At 44.2% G+C, this 17,425-nt stretch overlaps 1 protein-coding gene across 3 annotated transcripts; it reads left to right on the top strand.

Moving 5' to 3' along the window:
• The first annotated feature begins 1,265 nt into the window (after positions 1-1,265).
• LOC103055192 (signal-regulatory protein beta-1-like) lies at positions 1,266-16,924 on the top strand. 3 transcript variants are annotated; one of them, XM_088154085.1, is made up of 6 exons: positions 1,266-1,387; positions 7,479-7,820; positions 8,019-8,336; positions 8,719-9,054; positions 10,350-10,444; positions 16,440-16,924. In XM_088154085.1, exons 1-5 carry the CDS (start codon positions 1,312-1,314, stop codon positions 10,403-10,405), a joined length of 1,128 nt encoding a protein of 375 aa, XP_088010211.1. In that variant the 5' UTR covers positions 1,266-1,311; the 3' UTR covers positions 10,406-10,444; positions 16,440-16,924. The 3 variants fall into 3 exon arrangements, with proteins under 3 accessions (XP_088010211.1, XP_088010209.1, XP_088010208.1); XM_088154083.1 differs by lacking the exon at positions 16,440-16,924 and adding an exon at positions 15,102-15,383; XM_088154082.1 differs by lacking the exon at positions 16,440-16,924 and adding an exon at positions 15,150-15,381.
• The last annotated feature ends 501 nt before the right edge of the window (positions 16,925-17,425 follow it).

The raw sequence follows: 17,425 nt of genomic DNA on the forward strand, positions 1-17,425 counted from the left end.
AAAGCTGTGGGGAAGTTTGTTTATTTGGCTTCTGGGTCTGGGGACCTGTGTGTGAGTGCCGCAGCCACGCCTGGCTCCAGATTTGTGGACTGCAGGCAGGCTGCCCACTGTGGGCCTCCCCATACCCCTATTCACACAGGGCCTCCAGGAACACGGCCATGTGGTCGAACCATCTTCCACTCTTCTGCAAGTATGTCGAATGGATGTGAAGCTGGTTTAGTTTTAAACCTGATTAGTTTTCATGTGGTTTAGTGTATTGTGAGAATCCGGTCTCTATCTAGCTTTTCTTTCAGTAGCTTCTTTCCCAAAGTGACCTTTTGTTAGCATCACCCAAAACTACATTCTCTTCTCTCTCTCACACACATACACATCGCACACCTTGGGAATGGCTGGGAGGACATAAGGAATAAGCTGGCCCAGAGTCTCTAATTTTTTGGATGATAGGAGGAGACCAGCCACTGAATACTGCTGATTTTTACTGATTTTTATTGATGAATATTGATGATTGCCCAGAGTCTCCCCACAGTGAGATAGGTGATGACTGTCGTGCAGAGTGCAAATCACAAACACTCCGGTTTGTGCAGAGCGCAGCAAAAACTCCAGGAAAAGTTATCCAGGAAAGGGTTATCACAATGCAATGTCCATTTCTTGTTTCCCAAAGAAATCCAGTCAGAAAATATATACTAACTGGTGTTTATTGATAAAAATGCAAAATTCCATAAAATGCAAATATCATACAAAATATAAAGAAAAACACATCTTCTCATGTAATGTAGCGTCCAAGACTTATTAGCAACACAAGCTTAACAAAATCTCTAGCTACAAACTCTTAGAGAAGAGGTACACTACTTGATAATTTGTTACAACTACGTAGCCCATAAAACCTACATAGTGGCTAACACTAAAACAACTAACAACTACTCAGAGAGGCTGAACATTTTCCTCCCCTTGTATTATAGCTCTATGCCACCCCCACTGGGTAACTAGCATACACACGCCAATAGGTGGTAGTAAATAGCACAATACACAACACACAATAACAGGTGTTTTTCACATGATCTCTGTAGCCAGAATATTATTTGTTATTGTTGTAAAGATAACGGGATGAATCCTTTCCCATGAGAAAGAAAATCCTGACAATGACAAACATGAAAAATAAATGAAAAATAAAAAGAAATTAGAGATGATTTCTGGAAATTGCCCAAGTTTAGAAGGAAATGAGACTTCCTCTTTTGCTTCTTCTGCTGAAGGAAAGATCTAGTGGGGGCAAGACACGAATTAACTGCAGACATTTCTCCTGCCGCTATCAGCATGGCTATCTTGAGGTCCTTCTTGGGAATCCCTGGTCCTCTTCAGCTGCTGTATCTCCTCATTCTGCGGAATTTGGGTGAGTGTTGGCATTTGAAATCAGGCAGGGTCCATTCTCAGATTTACAGCTGGAATAAAATCCTGCAAGATTTAAGGCTGCTTAAAGCCTGCTGTGCTGTTCTGAACAGTGAGACGAGCGGATTTGCCAGCAAAGGTCAGACCCAGATGCTGAATTTGGGGAGGAGGAGATTTCTCCCATTGCCTCCCACCCCAGGTGGTAGGAGAACAAAGGAGAAGAGCATCGGAGCTCTGAGGTTCTGGAGATCAACTGGGCCACCTGGTTTGATGCAGTCCTCAGACCTGGGACCCTGGAAGTCATTCACCACCTGGAGTGATGTTTTCTTCCTGGGATCCAGCATTTTGCGGCTAGCTGAGAAGGAGGGTTAAAGCAGCCCCACCCTCTCCTTAATTGGAGAGTTTCTTTTATAAACAGGGAACTGAAAACAAGCAGGTCGGGGTTACGCATATATGGCGTTGTGGCGTTCCGGGTGCCAGAGAAACAGCCTTCAGGCTATCTTAGCAACAGACCTTATTTACCGTACAACATCAGTCCGCACCTTGCTCTGTCATGCACCCACCGCACCCCACAGGTGTGAGTACTTATTACCCAGAGCTAGTGACTTCACACTAAAATAAAATTTTACTTCTGACTCTGACACCCCTCCAAATTTTCTTTAGTGTGAATCAAACCCGTCATGTCCCAGTGTTTTTGTTTAGATAAAGGTTTTGTCCTAACATCTGCTATGTTATACTCTGACATACAATATTCCAATCGTATTAATCCCTTCTTCACTGCCTGCTGCACATTACAATATTTAATATCTACATATTTACTCCTTGTCTGTACTCCTTCAGTTGTCGCCATAGTGATCCACGTTTCTGAATCCTCATACCCTGTAATAGGAACAAGCATAGGTACATTTAGATCTTTAAACGATTGAGTATAGCATATAAGATCATTACGTGCATCGGACAAGGGAGGATATTCGGCTTCTGCTGTGGACGCTGCCACTGCGTTCTGTTTTCTTATTCTCCACTGTTGTAAATTTCACTATAATTCCTGTTGTCGACTAAGTCAAAACGCTTCTCTGAGATCCTAGTGCTTTGTTTCTGAATAGGATACCGTTTGGATTTTGCTGTCTTACAAATACCGCAATCCAAATACGTCTTGCATTGCTTCAGCTTTAAACGCTCCCTTACATCAGGCATTTCAGCAGCGGTTCTAAAATGAGCGTGCCCCAGCCTCCTACGTATTAGATGTATACACCCATCACCAGCCGGCTTATTGCTAAACAGTGTCCGTACTGTTATCTGGCTACCTGCATGCGCTAGCACTGTACACATTTTGTTCCTTATTATGCCCCGCGCACATATCTTACCATTCATCTCACCGGCGCATCCTGTACCTTTAAATGAAACCGAGTAGCCTTCCTGAGTAAACATGACACCCTCAGCAAGTTATACTCTAGTGTAGGTACATATGAAACACCCTCAAGAGTCCTGTTTAAGCTAGGGACGTGCACTGAACCGTGTCCATGCACGGGTGTCCTCTTACCATCTGCTAAACTGACATACTGTTGAGTCACAGGTTGAAAAGAAACAAAATCTTCCTTTCTGTTGGAAAGGTGCCGTCCCGCTCCGCTATCAAGCAGCTTTGCAATCTCTGTGAAGATGTGTTCTAGAGCCGCACTTAAAACACCTTCTCACAGCAAACACACCCTCCGTTTCTTTGCTGCACGCTGGTGCCTTTAACCCCTTCACACTTGGCTTTCTACCGTTGCTCTCCTGCGCTCTCTCTGTCCGTCTCTGTTCTTCCTCAGGCAGAGGACCAACAAGGTGATATAGGGTAAGCTGTCGTTCAGGCATCGACTCTAAGCTTGTAATTAACACAGTCCAAGAGTCATCTAACGAACTCAAGATTCTGTAGACTTTGTTTGCCTCGGATATTTGCATTCCTCGCTCCCGTAGCTCCGCAAACAAGCTTTGCATGGTGTGCAAATGCTCCGATAAGCGCTCCCCCTCCTGCAGACATTTCATGTACAAACGACGTGTCAAAGCAATCTTAGTAGCAGCTGTCTCACGAACATGCAGCCGCCTTAACATAGTCCAACGTTCAGCAGCAGTCTGTAGACCACCAACATGCAGCAACTGGCTATCTTCCAACCCCAAGATAATACACGACCGGGCTTTTTCTTCAGCCCTTAGCTGCCTGTTATCAGGATGTGCTGGGGGATTACTCACTGCTTCCCAGAGATTCTCCCTTCGAAGATACGTCTCCATTTTCACACACCAAGACGTGTAGTTCCGCTCATTGAGATGATTTCCACCACTCACGGCACACACGGCCTCAGCCTCCATGTCTTCTGCTGGTACTTACAACGTGTTGACTTCACCAGCAAACAGGTCTGCACAAACTCACGGAGTAAACACCATCCACTGGGCCCATAACCTGTCGGGGTTTCGCATATATCGTGTTGTGGCGTTCCATGTGCCAGAGAAACAGCCTTCAGGCTATCTTAGCAACAGACCTTGTTTACTGTACAGTATTTACAATACTTACAAACATCAGTCAGCCACTTAACCAGAGAGTGCCTCCAGAGAACATCCCCTGAGAGCATCTCTCTAAATACCCAACACTGCACTGATCATATGCCTTGCTCTGTCATCCACCCACCGGACCCCACAGGTGTGAGTACTTATTACCCAGAGCTAATTCCTTGACACTAAAATAAAATTTTACTTCAGAGTATACTCTGACAATGTGGATGTGTGGAGGAACAGAGTCGAGCCCCGAGGATGGGAGATGATGAAACCTCAAGAAATCCTTCTTGGCTAAACAGCGGACAGCTTGAGATGGTGACCGGCCGGTGGCCGATCCAGCAACGCACCACCAGCAGAAGCAGGCATCCTTCTTGGCTGCAGAGGACCAAGCTCTGCCTCGAGAGAGAGCACTTGGTTCTTAAGTGCAGATCTAGTTCATTCAGAAGAGCACTGAAACCTTGTGGAGGGCCCAGGGCTGTCCGGGCCAGTTTAAAGCCAAGGGAGGGCTTCAGCCCAGCCCACCAACGGAGCCCCTCGGTGCTGGACTGGCAAGGCAGGAAGTGCTGAAGGCGAAGTAAGAGATTAATCCATCCATTTTCTTCCAGGCCATCCCCCCGGCTGGACCCCACAGCTTTGCCAGAGGACAGTCATAGGCAGGGCCAGGCGGGGGGCACCGGGCAGGACAGCAGGATCATCAGCAGACGTTGCTCATTCCCCCTCTGGAAATGGCTGAGGGGCTGTTGCCTGGGCTGAGGGGGCAATTCTCGCCTTTGAACTCTGCAGCGCCTCACAAAGTCCTTCTCTTTACCGGCATCGAAACTTCCCTCGTTGAGACTCAGTGAGTGACCCACCTTCTGGCCTTGTGAGAGAGGGCGAAACATCACTAGAACATGCATGATGTTCCTCAAGGCCAACGTGTCTCTCTTTAGCCTCCATCCAAGCGGTAGCTTTGGTGCATGGCAGAAGTATTCTTCCCCCCACCCTTTAAAATTTGGGTCTCTGGTTTTGGGGAGGTTTTTTGCACCTTTCCCAAATGTGAAATCTGCATCTCCATATCTACAGTCAGGTCCAGAAATATTGGGACATCGACACAATTCTAACATCTTTGGCTCTATACACCACCACAATGGATTTGGAATGAAACAAACACAATGTGCCTTAACTGCAGACTGTCAGCTTTAATTTGAGGGTATGTACATCCAACTCAGGTGAACGGTGTAGGAATTACAACAGTTTGCATATGTGCCTCCCACTTGTTAAGGGACCAAAAGTAATGGGACAGAATAATAATCATACATCAAACTTTCCCTTTTTAATACTTGGTTGCAAATCCATTGCAGTCAATCACAGCCTGAAGTCTGGAACGCATAGACATCACCAGACGCTGGGTTTCATCCCTGGTGATGCTCTGCCAGGCCTCTACTGCAACTGTCTTCAGTTCCTGCTTGTTCTTGGGGCATTTTCCCTTCAGTTTTGTCTTCAGCAAGTGAAATGCATGCTCAATGGGATTCAGGTCAGGTGATTGACTTGGCCATTGCATAACATTCCACTTCTGTCCCTTCAAAAACTCTTTGGTTGCTTTTGCAGTATGCTTTGGGTCATTGTCCATCTGTACTGTGAAGCGCCGTCCAATGAGTTCTGCAGCATTTGGCTGATGTGAGCAGATAATATTGCCCGAAACACTGCAGAATTCATCCTGCTGCTTTTGTCAGCAGTCACATCATCAATAAATACAAGAGAACCAGTTCCATTGGCAGCCATACATGCCCACGCCATGACACTACCACCACCATGCTTCACTGATGAGGTGGTATGCTTAGGATCATGAGCAGTTCCTTTCCTTCTCCATACTCTTCTCTTCCCATCACTCTGGTACAAGTTGATCTTGGTCTCATCTGTCCATAGGATGTTGTTCCAGAACTGTGAAGGCGTTTTTAGATGTCGTTTGGCAAACTCTAATCTGGCCTTCCTGTTTTTGAGGCTCACCAATGGTTTACATCTTGTGGTGAACCCTCTGTATTCACTCTGGTGAAGTCTTCTTTTGATTGTTGACTTTGACACACATACACCTACCTCCTGGAGAGTGTTCTTGATCTGGCCAACTGTTGTGAAGGGTGTTTTCTTCACCAGGGAACGAATTCTTCGGTCATCCACCACAGTTGTTTTCCGTTGTCTCCCGGGTCTTTTGGTGTTGCTGAGCTCACCGGTGCCTTCCTTCTTTTTGAGAATGTTCCAAACAGTTGTTTTGGCCACGCCTAATGTTCTTGCTATCTCTCTGATGGGTTTGTTTTGTTTCTTCAGCCTAATGATGGCTTGCTTCACTGATAGTGACAGCTCTTTGGATCTCATCTTGAGAGTTGACAGCAACAGATTCCACATGCAAATAGCACACTTGAAATGAACTCTGGGCCTTTTATCTGCACATTGTAATTGGGGTACTGAGGGGATATCACACACCTGGCCATGGAACAGCTGAGAAGCCAATTGTCCCATTATTTTTGGTCCCTTACCAAGTGGGAGGCACATATGCAAACTGTTGTAATTCCTACACCGTTCACCTGAGTTGGATGTACATACCCTCAAATTAAAGCTGACAGTCTGCAGTTAACGCACATTGTGTTTGTTTCATTCCAAATCCATTGTGGTGGTGTATAGAGCCAAAGATGTTAGAATTGTGTCGATGTCCCAATATTTCTGGACCTGACTGTATATCACCGTGAGTGAGTTGGGCAGCCATATAAATTACTTTGATTAATTAATTAAATATGTATATCTATATATCTAACTACATCTCTATATCGATCACTATCTGTGTCTCTATCTCCATATCGGAAACTGAAAGAGATATACAGCACATTCCCACCTGGCCTTCGCTTTAGGAAAGACGGCTTGGGGGCTGTCTCCAGAAAGTGCTCCATGTGGTCTTGGGCAGCGGTGAAGGAAGGGAGACCAGAACATACAGCAGGCCCTGATGGAGCACCTGCTCCCCCAGCCCATCTCGTCCAGCAACCTGTTCTCCCAGGGGCCCACCAACTGCCCAACAAAGCCCATTGGTCTACCAGCAGATGGCACTCCCACTGCCCCCCCGGCTGAGAGTCATGGGTCCCCAGGACTTGCAGCAATTGATCCAAGATAATCAGCCATTCTTATGGCTTAGGCCCTTAAGCAGAAAAAAATACATAACCAAAGAATTTCTATTATTATTTTTTTTGTTCATTTATTAACTTTTTTAAACTGCCCAGTAGCTGAAGCTCTCGAGATGGCTTACAGTAAAACACGCTAAAGAGGTAGAAGGGGAATAAAAGCAAATGAAATGTAAAACTAACATACCGCCTGTATACCACTAAAACTCTCCTGCCTGTAACATTCACCTGGGCTAAACGGTGTGTCGTAACGCAACAGTTTTTGAATTAATGTACCTCAGATGGGCTAACTTTCAAATGGTTTGCATTCAGGAAATGCAAGTAATTCTGTTCTCTAAAGGGGCACCACCCATTCTTCTGTCTCAAGAAGAGCAGTGACCACTTTCTAGAGAAAACCTAGTATAGAAGTGTCTCTTTCTGTTTCAGTTGTTGGAGGACAGAACGTGGAGATAACGCAACGTCCGGAATCCCTGTCAGTGACAGCCGGAGAGACCCTCAATCTGACGTGTACCCTGACTGGGGAGAATCCACCAGGAGCAGTGCGGTGGTACAAAGGCCTGGACAGAAGCCAACCTCCCATTTACAGTGATAAAGAAGGAGCTCCGAACCGGGGGGTGAGGGTCATCCCAGGATCAAGCACAGACTTCAGCATCTCCATCCGAAACATCCTCCCTGAAGATGCTGGGACCTACTACTGCGTGAAGGTCACGACAGAGAACCCAGAGAGACAGCTGGCTTCGGGGAAAGGCACCGTGGTCTCTGTGATCGGTACGTGGCACCCCAACTTGATTTCCAGGGATGGAGAAACATCCACCCCAGTCAATCGAGAGAGACGTGGGGCTAAATCACATGTTTGGGGCAAATTCCCTGCACAAAGCTGAGTCTCTCCGACCAAAAGCAGTCTTGGAGACTTGGGTATGGTCTATGTGGGACTGTCAGTTGATGTCTCCCTCCTTCCTCTCTCAGCCAGGCCATCCCAGCCTTTGCTCCGTGGCCCCCCAGGCAGAATCACAGGGTCTCGGGCCTCTTTCAACTGCTCCTCAGAGGGATTCTCCCCTCGAGAGATCACAGTCACCTGGTTGAAGGATGGGAAGGAAATAGAGGGGGCCCAGACCAGGATTCTGGATTCTGGTGAACAGCAGAACATCTCGTACCGAGTGGAGAGCACGGTGGAAGTGCTGCTCGGGAAAGGAGACATAAGGTCGCAGCTGACCTGCCAGATCCAGCACACCTCCTTGGAGGCTCCCCTCCAGCAGGACTTTCCACTTGGTGATATCCTAACAGGTAGGTGAGCTCTGGTCGTGGAGAAGGACGAGGCCACGGAGTCTGGATGTGGCCGAGGTCCCCCGATGGCAGAGGAATGGCTACAGCCAGGCCCCACTTCTAGCCCCCTCAGTCATGGAAGCCCACCTAGACCAGCCATTCTTTCTCAGCACAAGGGGCCTCACAGGGCTGTTGTTGTGGGGAGCAGCCCTTTAGGAAGGCAGCCAAGATCTTTTCCCGGGTACTTGGGTCAAGCACAGTAGAGTTCCAAATGGGTGAACTCACTTATTTTCCCAGTGCTGCAGTCCCAGGCCAGGCCCAGTTGGTCTTCCAGCCCCTTCCGCACATAGGAGCCATAAGTTGGAAGCCCTTCTGACTGATCTCTTTGTCTCTCTTTGCTCAGTTACCCCCTCAGTGCACTTTCTCAGCTTCATATCTTCCCATGTCCCGCTGAACACCACTGGGCTGGTCCTTTGCAGCATGGAAAATTTTTATCCTGATGATGCCAAATTGGAGCTGTTTAACACGGGTACCCCAAGGAAAAAAGGAAAGGTTGGCCCGAGCACCCTGAATTCTGATGGGACATATTCCCTTGCGGCTTCCCTGGTGGTGGTGGCCACCGAAGACAGAAATGCCTCAAACATCACTTGCATGGCTCAGCATAACTCCCGCCCTCTGGCCAATTTCACTAGAACACTGCTCATTGAACACAACAAAAGTTCGGAAGGGAATCCAACAAGTAAGTGTGGACTTTTAGAATAATTCTTCAGTGTTTTTTTACCCCCGCCCCCCTTTTTCTGCTTCATTCCACTTTGATCTTTTGGTCTTCTCTTGATTTGATGACACCATGCATCTCTTAGATTGCTCTAAAATACTGTAGTGAGGGTTCTGTTGCTCCAGGATTCAGCCCAGATGCTGTGTGCAGAAGATCTAGGACCAGGGCAAGAGGTCCTGCCTTGGCACAGGTGAGTGTGGAGACCCACAGAGATGACCTTGAAGAAACTATGTGAAAACAATTAGCAAAACAGGAAGAAAACTGTAGAAAGGAATACAGACTAGCTCCCCTTAAACATTCTGGAAAATAAGAGGGAGGGAAGGAGAACACTCTCAAACCTTTCAAGGTCAGCCGAGTCAGAAAACAGACTCTACAAGTAGTACTGGAACTCTGCTTTTCTGTGATAGGCTAGAGCGGTGTTTCTCAACATGGGCAACTTTAAGAGGTGTGGAGTTAAGTCGCCCAGATTGAAAAACACTGAGCTAGAGTAACAGACCCTTGAGAGCTTGAGAGCATTTTCCATCTCTCCCTCCCTCTTAAGCTCCAGAGAGTTACGATGGAGCTAACCCGAGTTTCTTTCTAATGTTCTCTTCTCTTCCTTGGGTTTAAATCATGTTTTGCTAACTGTCAAATTCCTCCCCCAAGGTCATTTCCATGGAACTCTATCCTGAGACTGTGAAACACAGTCTCTTGTGTTTTCTTTATCCCTCTTCCTTCCTTTCAGAGAGAAATCTGGAGGTCTTTCCCTGATTCATTCTTCTTTATAAAACTCAAGTTTGTGCTACAGGTGACATGCAAGTCCTGAAAATGTGGGAAAACAGGCCACGGGGTGGTCCAAGGGCCAAATCGGAACAGGTTCTGTTGGGTTTCACTGATCTTCTATTTCTGTGGTTCTTCTTCTGGTGTCCTGTTAATCTATTGTGTACAGTACTCTTAAAATCAAGATAGTCAGAGGCGATGTCAAAAGAAGTCAAGGTAGCGGCCCTTGAAGGGGGACGTTTCGCAATTGGACATTTGTGGCTGCCATCTAGACTTTCTTGAGCCTCCTTGGCGAAGCCCCTGAGGACAGCCTTTGTTTGGGTTTTATTCCACCAAGCAGCTTTGGATATTTCTCTTGTTTTATTCTGTGAGCTGCCCAGAGTTGTGATGGACGGGGGTGGTCTATATATTTCAACAAATGCATTTCATAAATAAATGCTGGCCGACTTAGAGGACAGCTCTTCTCTACCCTAACCTGAACCCATACGATCTTTCTGCAGAACCAACCATTCTAATCGTTGCTGTGGTGGTTAGTGCACTCCTGGTTGTTTGGTGATTGCGGTTATCTACCTCGTCTACTCAAGACACAGAAAAGGTAAAAATCTGTATTTGCTTTTTTTATCAAGACTTTTATTAAGATATGTAAAAAGTACAATTAAAATACAAATCGGAAACTACAAAAGAGAGATAATGCACATTATTTCTATCAACACAAACCATCTAATCATTAAATCCCACAATCAAAGCTTCATTTTTTCCCAACCCAAGCACGTAATCTAGGAAGGGTTGCCACGAGGAGACAAATTTAGGAACAGTATTATCTCTTATTAAAGCTGTTAGCTCCACCATTTGAGCCAAGTCCATTAGTTTAATAATCCACTCTTCCACTGTAGTCATTTATGAATCTTTCCATCTTTGCGCATATAACAGTCTTGCAGCTGTGATCATATATAGAAGCAAAGATCCATATTGTTTCTCCAATCCTTTCTCCATTAAACCCAGTAGGAACTATTCTGGGTTTTTTTGAATATTCACTTTAAGAATCTTTTGAATAGCAATGCATATCTGGTCCCAAAATTGTTTAGCCTTTTCACAAGTCCACCAAAGATGATAAAAGGTCCCATCGTCCTGTGAACATTTCCAACAAACATTTGTTATACCAGTATACATTTCTGATAACTTATCAGGAGTTAAATACCAGCAGTACATCATTTTATAAAAATTCTCTTTCAAATTATAATTCAATGTAAATTTCAAACCTTTGTTCCACATATTTTCCCATTGTTCCAACATCATACTGTACTCAAAGTTTTTAGCCCATTTAATCATACATTCCTTGACTTGTTCATCTTCTAACTTCATCTGTAACAACATCTTATACATTTTAGCAATAATATGCTCATCAATTATACTGAGTTGAGTCTGAAAATAAGGCATTTCATTCACAAATCTATAATTCTTTTTATCCATTTAAAACTTAAAATGTTCAAAGAATTGCATATGAGTAAAACAGTGACATATAAAACCTTCTAATTCTAACTGTTCTCTTGTTTTAAAACCTGGTTCACCCTCCTCAAAATTTAATAAATCTTTCTATTTTAACCACTTCATTTCTCCCACGTTTTCTCTTCTAGTAAATGCTTCCTGAGGTGACAACCACAAAGGTACATTAGGAGACAGTCTTACCTTATATTTATTCCAGATCCGTAGTAAGGCATTCCTCATATAACGGTTCTTAAAATCCTTACTAACTTTAACTTTATCATACCACAAACAGGCATGCCACCCGAATCTTGATTCATGACCTTCAAGTAGTAATAATTCTTTATTCTCCACGGTTAATCACTCCTTCATCCAAAGCGAACAACAAGCGTCAAAAGACAGTTTTAAGTTAGGCAGACCCAAGCCTCCTCGTTCCTTGGCATCTTGTAACAATTTATATTTAATTCTCGGTTTTTTGCCTTGCCAAATGAAATTAGATATATCTCTCTGCCACTTTTTAAACGGTAGATCTGTAGTCAAAACTGGTATAGTCTGAAAAAGAAACAACATCCCAGGCAAAACATTCATTTTAAGCACTGAAATTCTCCCCATGAGAGACAATTGTAATTTTTCCCATCTTACCAAATCTTTTTTCATTTCATTCCAAATTTTGCCATAGTTATTCTGGAACAACACACTATTTTTAGTAGATAGAATCACCCCCAAACATCTCACCATTTTTTCAGCCTGGAAACCCATCTCGCTCATCAACAAATCTTGATCAGGCAGGGTCATGTTTTCAATTAACATTTTTAGTTTCTGTTTATTTATTCTGAAACCCGCCAGTGAGCCAAATTCCTTCAGGTTCTTCGTCAAGTGCTCGGCAGATACCAGAGGGTCTTGTAATAGCAGAACTAAATCATCAGCCAAAGCCCTCAGTTTAAAAACCTCTTGTTTAATCTTTAAGCCCTTTATTTGTCCATCCCTTCTAATGTCTCTATTAAGAACTTTGAGCACCAAAATAAAGAGCAGAGGCGAAAAAGGGCAAGCTTGTCTTGTTCCTTTCTGTATATGGCATGATTCAGTTAATTCCTCATTCACAATAATAGTAGCCTTCTGAGACGTATAAATTGACTTTATTCCCTGTATAAAATGTTCTCCAAAGTCCATACTTTCCAAAACTTTAAACCTAATCACCCAATTCAAATTATCAAAAGCTTTCTCTGCATCCAAAAAAGTAAGAGCCGTTCGACATTCATTATGATATTGTAACCCCTTCATGCATCGCTGCCTGGTCGTGGCAAAGGGGCTTGCGCAACTCAGTGAAGCCATGAGCTATGCCGTGCAGGGCCACCCAAGACGGACAGGTCACGATAGAGAGTTCTGACAAAATGTGTTCCACTGGAGAAGGAAATGGCAACCCACTCCGGTATCCTTGCCAAGAAAACCCCATGGACAATGTCAAAAGTCTAAAAGATGTGATGCCGGACCATGAGCCCCTCAGGTTGGGAGGTGTCCAATATGCTACTGGGGAAGAGTGGAGGGCGATTCCAAGTAGCTCCAGAAAGAGTGAAGCGGCTGGGCCAAAGGCGAAAGGATGTTCAGCTGTGGATGTATCTGGAAGCAAAAAAGAAGGTCCGATGCTGTAAAGAACAATATTATATAGGAACATGGAATGTAAGATCTATGAACCAAGGCAAGCGGGATGTCTCCCTCCTTCCCTAACCCTAACGCAAAGAAGAACTGTACAAGAAAGATCTTAATGTCCCATCCTGGTGTGATCACTGACCTTGAGCTGGACATCCTAGAGAGTGAAGTCAAGTGGGCCTTAGGAAGCATTACTAACAACAAAGCTAGCGGAAATGACAGTATTCCGGCTATTTAAAATACTAAAAGATGATGCTGTTAAAGTGCTGCACTCAATATGCCAGCAAGTTTGGAAAACACAACAGTGGCCACGGGATTGGAAAAGGTCAGTTTATGTTCCAATTCCAAAGAAGGGCAATGCCAAAGAATGCTCAAACTATCGCACAATTGCACTCATTTCACATGCTAGCAAGGTTATGCTCAAAATCCTACAAGCTAGGCTTCAGCAGTACGTGAACCGAGAACTACCGGATGTATAGGCTGGGTTTTGAAGAGGCAGAAGAACTAGAGATGAAATTGCCAACATTCGCTGGATCATGGAGAAAGCACGAGAGTTTCAGAAAAATATCTACTTCTGCTTCATTGACTATGCAAAAGCCTTCGATTGTGTGGATCACAACAAACTGTGGCAAATTTTTAAAGAGATGGGGGTACCAGACCACGTTACCTGTCTCCTGAGAAATCTGTATGCAGGCCAAGAAGCAACAGTTAGAACCGGTCATGGAACAACCGATTGGTTCAAAATAGGGAAAGGTGTACGACAAGGCTGTATACTGTCACCCTGCTTATTTAACCTATATGCAGAGTACATCATGAGAAATGCCAGGCTGGAAGAATCACAAGCTGGAATTAAGATTGTAGGGAGAATCATCAACAACCTCAGATATGCAGACAATACCACCCTAGTGGCAGAAAGTGAAGAAGAACTAAAGACCCTCTTGATGAGGGTGAAAGAGGAGAGTGCAAAAGCTGGCTTGAAACTCAATATTAAAAAAACTAAGATCATGGCATCTGGACCCATCAATTCCTGGCAAATAGAAGGGGTAGAAATGGAAGCAGTAACAGACTTCATTTATTTGGGCTCCAAGATCACCGCAGACTGAGACTGCAGCCATGAAATTAAAAGACGCTTGCTCCTTGGGAGGAAAGCTATGGCAAACCTAGACACCATATTAAAAAGCAGAGACATCACCTTGCCGACAAAGATATGGTTTTTCCAGTAGTAATGCATGGCTGTGAGAGCTGGACCATAAAGAAGGCTGAGCGCTGAAGAATTGATGCCTTTGAACTGTGGTGCTGGAGAAGACTCTTAAGAGTCCCCTGGACTGCTAGGAGGTCAAACCAGTCAATCTTAAAGGAAATCAACCCTGACTGCTGATTGGAAGGATTGATAATGAAGCTTAAGCTCAGATACTTTGGTCACCTAATGCGAAGAGAGGACTCTTTGGAAGAGACCCTGATGCTGGGAAAGATTGAAAGCAAAAGAAGAATGGGATGGCAGAGGAATTAACCTTCCGCCATCATTCCTCCACCAGAAGTCCAAAATCTGTATTTGCTGATCTTCGTTCTTTCAGGTTCTGCTAAGAAATGTGGCCATCCCAGGGTGACCACCCATGGGATGGATGGATGCACTGAAGGCATCTTCATGCACTGGGGTCTTCATGTGGTGCCTCTAAACCTGCTGACATAATTTATATGGTTAGGAGCTTTCCTAACCATATAAATGGGTGGGTGGCTGGGTTGATGAGGTCTCCTCACGTTGTCCTGAATTCCTGATGGCTTCATGGATACGTTCATGTACTTTTCTTGGCGAAAGTATGGAAGTGGCTTGCCACTGCCTTCTTCCAAGGTATTTTTTGACTTCCCAGTCTCTCCTCCATCCATGTGATTTCCTGGGGGAAGTGGAGTGGTTCCATCCATGTCCTAACCATGTCCAACCCTGTTGTTTTTCCTGATATCAGACAAGGTCATGAGGTGTCTCCTGGTCACTTCATGGAGATATCCTTCTACTTTCCCTGGCACAGTATTGTTATTGTTATTGTAAGAATGAGTTTTGCAGGATTTTTTGGGACCTCTCAAAAAATGACCTTCCAGCTAATGTGTTTTCTCCTACTTTCTTGTAGGTAAAGACTTCACTCTGTAAAGTAAATCTACTTTTCTCTTTTAATCAGAAAGCTGGTGGATTCGGGAATATGAATAAAGTAGAGGCCATCACAACCTGGTGTACTCCAGTTTCCGTCAGTCTCAGCCCCCGGACCCACAGCTAGTTCCCTGGATGATACCAAACCGGGCTAATGTTCGGCTAATGTTTGGAGTGTAAAACTTGTTTGTTGACATTGGCTAATGTTTTATAAAAGCAAAATCTGGCCTTTTCACAATCTGCAAATCACTCTGGATTTTTTGCAAGGAAGGTTGAGCAGACAGGAGGGAACCAAACATTATCAGCATTCACACAACATGTTAGCTGTAAAGTTGGGTTAACAAGCATCCTTGTTGCATTCACAACACATGCTACAAAAAGGAGGAGGAGGAGGAGAAAAAGAAGAAGAAGGGGAAGAGGAGGGGAAGGGAAGGGAGCAGGAGCAGGAGGAAGAAGAAAAGCTCATTATGGCTTAACAGAACAGCTTGGGACAGACGTCCTGCTATGATAAAGAATGAACCCCAAACTAAGCAAAAGTTTATCTAGCATATAGTGCGAATGTAAAAACTGCTGTTAAGAAAAACAGTAAAATCGTGATAGGAAAGGGGATTAGAAGACAAGGCTTCCAAGGCCCCCAGTTTCAGCTCGTATTGATCAGTCTCCAGGCTGATGGGATGAAACCATCTTACAACTAGGAGAGTGTTTCAACCACCTGAGATTAAAGAAGCAAGAAATAATGTGAGCCAAGAGACAAAAACCACAGGAAATGTATTGAAGAGCCTAAGATTCTAGGCGTCTCTTCTCCTGCTTGTCAAGCGTGAAGCAGCAAAACTGTTACTCTAATTTCCCTTTATCTGGTGAAAAGAATCTGTGCGTCTGCTGATTACTTTTGGACCTAACAGATGATAACTAAATGTGTAGAATGATAGGAAATTCCATTTAATGCCAAGGGCAAACATTAGATTAATAATTGAGCTATCTGATCAGCCCTCTTAAGAGAAAGGAGAAAGGATCCCTCAGATAAACCCAGATTAAAATAGGAAGTTTAAAGTAAAACCATATGTGATTTCTTCCTTCCCCGTGTTTCATGTTGACCGTGTAGCAATCTCTTAAGGTAGGTTGCTCAGAAAAAGAGCCCAGAACTGCCTCTATGGCTGGTCCAAAGGTTTTTGTTGAGAAATGGCTGAAGGCAAACTTAAACCCTCGTCTCCCCCACCATAAATCAAGAGTAAGGATCCTGTAGCTTTGAAAAATGAAAAAGTGAGTGTGTGAGATTTGCTGTTTACTCTTTGGTGATCGGAGTTTTTGGTCCCATCTTTAGGGTTCATGCATCTGAGAAGTCTCCTGGACTGACGAATCATGAACGCTGAGCTAAATTTCTTGAGCTGCTGGGCAGAAATAATAATTTCAGAGGTCATCTCTTCAGCCTCAAATGCCTAACTTTGATCATTTACTTTCATCCTGAGTCGATGCAGTTTTTTGGACTGGGACAGAGAATCAGCCTAGATAAGTGGGTCATCATCCTGTGGTTACTGGTGTTATTTTTTGAAGGATCACTGTATTAAAATAGGAAAAATAACCCTCATTATTCCAAGAAAATAAACCTTTTTAGCGCTGCAGACCTCTAAGAGGTGGTACAAAGTTGTTTCTTAGGCCTTCTGTCTGTACCCTTAAGAGTTGACTTCCTTCAGCACTGAACCTGCAACGTTTTGAAAGCTGTTTTTGCACTCTACCTTCCACTATAAAAACATAATGGCCATATTCACACTAAAAAACTCAATTTCAAGGGCCAGGTAGACTTCACAACCCAGGAAGCAGCAGCCCCAACATAATGTGAGAAGGACTAAATTGGCTTAAAATGTCATGGCTCACTTTTTGAGACCATAATTCAGACCTTTTATGGGCTTTTTGGCAGTTTGGATCGACCCAAATGCCAGAAAAGGCAACCCATTCTGAAAATGCAGACCAAAGCAAATTTTGTAACCTGCTGAACTTTACAAAGTGGTCGGGAAGGAGACCTAAAATGCCATTATGTGAAGGACGGGCCACGTCAGGCCATATTAAAACCCACAGTCATATAGAAATATTCTTGGTGAAATCCTGGGGCTTAAGTCTAAGTGGAGACAGCAAAGCGTTACACAGATTGGAGGAGGCTAATTTTAAAAAATAAGCTGGGAAAAATGGCTGGTCCTTTGCTTGATGTATTTGTTCATTTTTTATGAGATGCCACCCACTCCATTAATAGTTCAGGCAGCTTACAGAAATAAAAACAGAACTATGCAATGCAGTGCCATTTTTTTTTAAGTA

The sequence above is a fragment of the Python bivittatus genome, unplaced genomic scaffold, assembly GCF_059951505.1.
Source record: "Python bivittatus isolate LINGU-HERP-01145 unplaced genomic scaffold, Pbiv_v1 ctg000700_np1212, whole genome shotgun sequence".
Classification (NCBI taxonomy): Eukaryota; Metazoa; Chordata; class Lepidosauria; order Squamata; family Pythonidae; genus Python; species Python bivittatus.